This window comes from Bidens hawaiensis, unplaced genomic scaffold, assembly GCF_021521415.1.
Source record: "Bidens hawaiensis isolate Kalapana, Puna unplaced genomic scaffold, B.hawaiensis_p1.1 tig00027761_1, whole genome shotgun sequence".
Lineage (NCBI taxonomy): Eukaryota > Viridiplantae > Streptophyta > Magnoliopsida > Asterales > Asteraceae > Bidens > Bidens hawaiensis.
In genome coordinates, this window is record NW_027505105.1 from 54724 (window position 1) to 62231 (window position 7508).

General features: G+C 33.3%; 1 protein-coding gene across 1 annotated transcript; it reads right to left on the reverse strand.

Moving 5' to 3' along the window:
• Positions 1 to 2651: 2651 nt before the first annotated feature.
• Positions 2652 to 7138, reverse strand: LOC143610747 (uncharacterized). The gene is made up of 12 exons (XM_077085142.1): positions 6674 to 7138; positions 6178 to 6251; positions 5938 to 6097; positions 5831 to 5855; positions 5110 to 5199; positions 4855 to 5026; positions 4703 to 4776; positions 4134 to 4197; positions 3975 to 4046; positions 3759 to 3892; positions 3595 to 3668; positions 2652 to 2845 (listed from the first exon to the last, which is right to left on the reverse strand). Exons 1-12 carry the CDS (start codon positions 6897 to 6899, stop codon positions 2787 to 2789), a joined length of 1224 nt encoding a protein of 407 aa, XP_076941257.1. The 5' UTR covers positions 6900 to 7138; the 3' UTR covers positions 2652 to 2786.
• Positions 7139 to 7508: the final 370 nt, after the last annotated feature.

Genomic DNA, 7508 nt, shown 5'->3' on the forward strand with positions numbered 1-7508 from the left:
TATCCTAGCTTTTTCAAAATATTGGAAAATTAAAATGTCAACCTAGTGATGTATATCTATAAGACTATAATTAATTAGTTCATGCAATAAATATTGGATTTGAACATTGAACATTTAGCCATTGCCCTTTGTTTACGTTCCTTAATTGCCACCCCTTTATAAATCCATGCACAACACCAGCATTAGCACCAAAACATAGTTTCTAAATATGAGGTTCAGTTTGTTCTTAGTGGTTACTGTTACACTTGTCTTGATTTCATCAGAAGCAAGAAACCATCAAAGCTTTACGCAACGTACACTCACCGACGCCCTCCCACCTTATACAGGTAGTTTTTAAAGTAACTTGCAGGGCCGGCTGGGAGTAGTGCCGGTCGGACTGTCGGCCGGGGCACATAATTATTTTTAGAGGCCAATTTTTTTACATATATACATTCAGTGGTGAAGCTTGGATTTAGTCACGGGGGTGACGGAAGTCACGGACCCAAAATATTTCAGTTCAATGATTTAGTTCGTGTCAGTAATTCAGTTCGGGTCGGATCAAACAATATGACATCTATATATCTATTTTTTTATATATCTAATTTTTCTTCATTTATTCAAACGATTTTTCTTACAATAAAAAAACAAGATAACTTTTTAACCAACGAAGACCTAAAATATTCATGATAATGTTAGAGGAATGGTGAGTAAGGATGAGGATTCGGTATTGGTACCATTGGTACTGAATCAGTACCAAAGTTTTGAGTTTCAATTTTACCTTCAATACCGTTACCGTACCAAATCGATACCAAACAGAATATTTCGGTACCAGTACCAAATGTTTGTGATTTTCGGGATCTGGATTTTTGGTGCTGGTACTATACCGATCTCATCCCTAAGGGTGAGTACCTAGACGAAGAATTGCAAAGACCTAAAAAATATTTATAAAAACAAATATTTTACTAATCGACTACTATTTTGTAACTTTTGTTTATAAAAACTGCGAGGTTTTATAAAAAAATCAAACGATGGGGTATTATATATATAAAAAGAAAACCAGTGGTGACCGTCAGCTTTTCGGAAAAATATATTGGGGGTGACCACGCTTAATACCTATAAAAATTTTAGAGAAAATCGCAAAATTTACCTTATTAACCGAAAAAAACGGCAGTGACCAGGTTCACCCCGGGTCCCCAAAGAACTATGCCATTGTATACATTTAAAAATATAAAACCTATAAAATATGTTTGATATCTACCATCTTATAGTTATTGGGCCCAAAACTTTTTTTTATGCATAATTCATTTAATAAAGTTTAAACTTATTGGGCCCAAAATAAAACTAAAAACAAAAAATAAAATAAAATAAAAACCAAATGCAAAATAAAAGAAATAGCGACCGATTGAAACTCCTCATTGGTTCCTTCTCTCTTTACGAATGCTGACAAAACCTGAACAACGACCAACCCAGCCGGCCACCACTGTTGGTTCGTTGTTGACCACCAGCCTTCTCCCCGATTGACCAAGCCAGCCACAAAGGACCAAGCTATGATTTTTCTTTAAGGAGAGCTTCACAAATCACCGGTTAATCGTTAGTTATGATGGAATTTGATTTTAAAAATATATTTTTCTATGTTTATTGTTATAACATTAAGCGTCATTTAAAAAAATTAGCTTATATATTTTTTTTCTTGTTAAGGCTATGGGCCTTTTTATTTTGGCTCGACTAAGGTATTTAAATCCCCATAAACAACCCTGGTAACTTGTTTGCTCGTTAGCTGATAGTAATGTGTAATCGGGTACCTGACGAGTGTGGGACCGGGTAGTAGGGTATGCTACCGGTACCCACCCAAACTCGTCCTGCTGGTATCCTATTTGGGATCATCCGGGAGTTGGTACATAAATAAATGGAAATGAAGTATTTAAATTGTATATGATTTTATTAAATTCTTTTGTGTTTACTGTTGGGCAACCTGGGGCGACCCGGTTGGGGCACTTAATTTTTGGGGCACAAAATTTATATTAGGCCCAATTTTATTTATAAAATAGTTACAAATATTAATCCTTTTATAAGATATTAGACCCAATTTTTAACCCATAACTCATTTGAGATATTGGGCTTACATGTCTTTTTATTTCGTTAGGGCCTAAGGACTTTTTCATTTCAGCTCACCTGAAGCATTTAAATTATCGGACACTGCTCTCGATGCCCAAGGGTTGGGGTGCTCCTTACAAGTGTTGGAATAATAAGCGAAATCACTGCGGTGGCCACCGTCGCCTACAGACCATATGATCGTGTTGACGATGTGCATATATACGTTTAAGAGGACATATGGTCGGATCAAGTAATCTTTTGCAACCATAATACATCAATACCAATAAAGATGATGTGTCATGATTCATGTTGTATGCTGTTTTGTGGTTATATTTGTTGTTTGAAGGCTTGTGATTTATATGTGTGCATGAAATGAAAACAGTTTTAAACTATTAAGGCATACAAGCGAAACAAAGATGACGAAAATCGAAGTATTACCATTTACCAAAACCGACGTTAACTCTAATTTACTTTAATATGTAAAAACATGGTAAAATATACAAAACTGGTTGCCACAGTGTTTACAACTCAACAATTGGCATGCAATAATGCATTCGGGTGAGATTAGAAATGAACCAAAGACTTGACTTTAGACTTTAGACTCCATGAATGTGTCATTTCTTCATAGATATATATTTGGACTCTTGGGCTTCTATATCATTTGATTGTGTGTGTGTGTAAATAATGTTAAACAAGCATAATCAGTCACCTTCTTATCTCGGTTCCTCCACCTGTCTACTTTTCCATATAATCGGTGCTACTAGCATCCACACTGTCGTAAAAACAAGAGGTAATTAAGCGAATGAAATGGTTGCCAAAAAATTGGTTTCGGTTTTGCATTTGGGCTTGAAATTTTGTGTCTAAAAATTTTGACCCGGAATAATGAATTTGGGCCTAAAACTTTTGTTGACCATCTATTAAAGTCTAGAACAATGAATTTGGGCCATAAATCCAATAGCTAATATTCAAACATGTTCGGTTTGGTTCGGTTTTATAGCAAAGCATAACTGAAGACTGAACCGCAATTTTTGGTTTTCAAAGGACTCGTTTCATGTATAGTTGTATACCCACCCTTACAAACTTGAAAACTTTCATATATACCCAACTTTAATGAATTTTTACTTAATGACCATTCTACCCTTTTTCATTATATTTTTTTAACCCTCTTTTTTATTTGGATTTTGATCGACATCGAAGATATATTTTGAGAAAACTTTTGTTTATGGGTAAAAAGATAAAATAGTAATTAAAAATGAGTAATTAAAAATTTTTGAAGTTAATGAACGGTATATATGAAATTTTAAAGTTTTAGAAAAATAAGGATAAAATAGTAGTTTATTAAATAGTTTTCAATGAAATGGGTACATTTGATATTTTAACTACTTTGTAAGCAGAGCGTCAGTTATATGATATTTTTAATTTTGCATGGGTATATATGATATTTTCTAAAGAAAGAAAAACCAAAGCATCGGTTATTTCGGTTTAGTTTTGTCGATATTTTTTCGGTTTGAAAGCACTTACAGTAGACACAGACGGCTAGCCACTCATTTACTATTCTGACCCAAGTACTTGTCCAACCCACATCAATTGTCCACCTGAGAAGCAGAGCATTTAAGTAAATTAACATTTCAATTGGCTTGCATTCATCAAAGATATTAAATTACTATAAATCAATAATCACTTACTTTTTCATGGTGTGATTAGAAGTCCAACCAATTAACAGCATTGCAAAGTACATAGCTCCAGTAGCAAACACAAAATGAAAGAATCCAAATCCATAAGGAACATCATCTTCTTCCTGTTTTTCATCCTTTCTAAACTGAAACCAAATACATGTACTTTTAGACTTTTAGTTTTCATCCGAAAACCGTCTTTTAAAATAAAAAAAGCTTCATTTTTACCTGAAAGCATTTGGAATCGATTCCTGTTGAAAACGTGGCGATCACCATTGCAAGCAATGCCACTATAAAACTCTGTAACAATATAACAATAAGAGGTGCATGCACTTTAATACATTTAAACACTTTATTAATCCAGTAAAACATGGTTTTGAAGCTTACTATGATAGTTAACCAGTCTCTTGAGGTTTCCGAATTCCTCAAACATTTGTCGTCTAGTGGTTCACTGTAAACACATCACATATGGTTTAAGTTTGAATCATAAGCGTGTGTTAAAAAACAAGAGGCAATTTCATATATACATCTATAAACTTGGGAAATATCATATATACCAATGTAAAACCAAAATATCATATATACTTTTACAAAGTAGTTATAAAGCAAAGATACCAAATTCATTAAAAACAATTTAATAAATGGCCATTTTACCCTTGCTTTTCTAAAACTGTAAACTTCAGATATGCTCATCTTTAACTTCAAGTTTTTTTTTTTTTTCAATTTACCTATTTTTAGCTTAAATTCTTTTACCCAATTTGGAAATTTCATATATGCCCGTCTTTGCTTATTGTCGATGTCAATCGATATCCAAATACGAAATAAGGTCTAAACAAATATAATGCAAAGGGATAGAATGGTCATCGGGCAAAAATTCATTGAAGTTGGGTATATATGAAAATTTTCAAGTTTGTAACGATATATATATATGATATTAATGCATAAAACAATTTTACCTTCTAATGGCGGACCAGCATAGGAACACTATATACAGTCCCAAAAAACCAGGAGTCAAGAAGCCGGCACTAACCTGTTTCGGAAATAAGTAATATTAATTTCACAGCATTATGATGAAATAAGATTTTGGACATTTTGATGGTTGACTTACTTTCGGGTGAAGAGAGACACTGGTCATAAGTTGAAGGAGTACAAGTGTCCATGTAATAAAGAAAATGTTAAGCAAGCAAGTTGGTTGTGGTGTGTACCAAATGTACATCAAAATGATCCCGAGTATGCACACAATGTAAGCGGAAGTTGCAAGCAGCATCCAATGAATATGGCTGCAGATAAAAACAGCATTGTGGTAACTACGAATACTTACGATGAATATGCGTATCATTTATTTGATATTTTTAAGTTTTACCATCTTTCTGCGTATTTTTCAGATAAGCAGCAGTCGTTTAGCCACGTAATGAAGCTGATTATGCTGATTAGTTGAATTAGCAAAAATACCCTGCAAAAATATCATGATAAAAATGGCTAACAATTCTTCAAACAGAGGAATTATTAGGCCTGTAAAAGAAGCAAACGTTCATGAACTGTTCAGAAGTTTGTTTATGTTCATTTATTTAATACATGAACAATTTTTTTTGTTCGTTTAATTAAACGAACGAACACAAACACATGTTTAGTTTGTTCATTATGTTCGTTTAAATTTTAATAAATACGTAGGTGGTTATGTTTATAAAAATATAAACATAAAAGGGGCTCGTTTAAATTCTATGTATATATGTACATGTGTGTGTGTGCGCGCGCGTGCATACATGGTTATGTTTAGTCAGTTATGTTCATTTGTGTTCGTTTTTGTTTGTTCTATTGTGTTTGTTTAAGTTTGTTCATTTGTGTTCGTTTATGTTCGCGAACTGCTCGTTTAGATTTTAAACAAACAAACATGAACGAACACGACATGTTCGTTTTCTTGATGAAAGATCATGAACACAAAATTTTGTGTGATTATATGCTGGTGTTCAGTTAAAGTTAAAAGAACGAACACGAGCATGCCCCCGTTTGTTCATTCAGGTCGTTTACAGGCCTAGGAATTATAGAAAGAGGAAAAAAGAAGATAAATAAGATTTAATATATACCCTGCACCAAAATGTGCAATGGATCCTGCCAAAAAAAAAAGAAAAGGAAAAAAAGAATGTATCAGGACACATATGTGATTAATTCTTATGAAAAAAGAAATACTAACCATAAATAGCAATAATTTCTTTAGGAAGAAAAAATGGTAACACAATCAATGTGATCATTAGGCAGATCTTGGCACACCACCAACTAGAATGCCACAATTCTTTTTGTCCATGCAACTTTGAGGTGCCACTAGTTGAAAGAAACATTATGAAATAGAATAGCTAATATATCATTAAGGAAATATTTAACTTTGTTATTGTTTTTTTGCATATGTTTAAATAAAAGTTTTACAAAAGGATACGAAGCATCCCATGCTCACTCTCAGAACTCCTTCCGTGCCTAAACAGTCTTCACCTTCTTCACAAGTTTTTAGTTCTGCAAAACACATTACAATTTATCGTCTGGAAATTATATCACATGAACCTGAAGTTTATTTTTAAAACGGTCCATTAAATGATAAATTCAAATATTACCAAAAACATAAAGGGCTAATAACTTGACCTGGCATAAAAACCAACCAATTTTGATATTTTAGTGGTTTAGTCCCCTAATATTCTTTTTGTAGTGGCACAGGTAGAATGCTTATATGAATATCATATGTGCAAAAGTAAATATAATAATAGCAATAAAAAGTATAAAATTTAAAGGCTCTAACCACTACAAAAGAAAATTTGTTTGAACTTTTATCCAATAGAGATCCATATATAACATTCTCAACATGATCATTTACTATGTTCGGGTCAAGGGGTCAAAATTAGACTTTCAACAAGTCAAAGGGTTCAAGGGATAAATCTTACTATTCATTTCTGTCAATGCACTCGGGCCATAATCACGAACAGCCCAAGCAAGCAAGTTTGCCAATAAAAACATCACACTGTACACGTATCGGGCCATCCACGGATTGGATCCATATCTGAACTGTGCCCACCAAGGGCCTACCAATAGCTTAGCGTACCGGTTACTGATATTGTTAGTCGCATTCGCATTTGCATCCACCCCAGCTTCAAGTTTTGCTAGCATCATATTATTAGAGAGCTAGTGGAGTTTATTCCACCAGCTCCCTTCTCATCTGCAATCTGTAAAAATGTTAATATTCCTTAAAGCATTGATGCAATTCTATATATATAGTTGAATGGTGTGTACTGGAAGGTCACAAAAGACCAATAAAAGTGTGAAATCATGGTCATTTTAGCAAGCACATGGCAAGAATTATATATGATGATATTGGAATCAAAATGTACTTTGTGCACTTATAATTCCTAGAACAATATTAATATGCTACCATGAGCTTGGACAGACCATGAGGTAAATTATTGTATCATTATTTAGTTATAGACTTTATAGCATCCACAAAAGGCATAATAAAAGTTATGAAATGATGTTTTTTTGGTTTTATTCTAAGGTACAAAAATATAAATCCAAAAGAATTTAAATAATTAAAGGTACGTAAGTTCACAACTTACTTTGTAACTTAGCAGTCTGCATCGGCTGGTTTCTGCCCAAAACAGTAATCATAACCGAACGTTCGGTTAACTTATTGGTTTTACATGATTCGGTTTAGTCATGGGTCAATTAACCATGAACTAGATATGGTCATGAAATGCTTGGGCTTGATCAAACTAGCAAAAAATA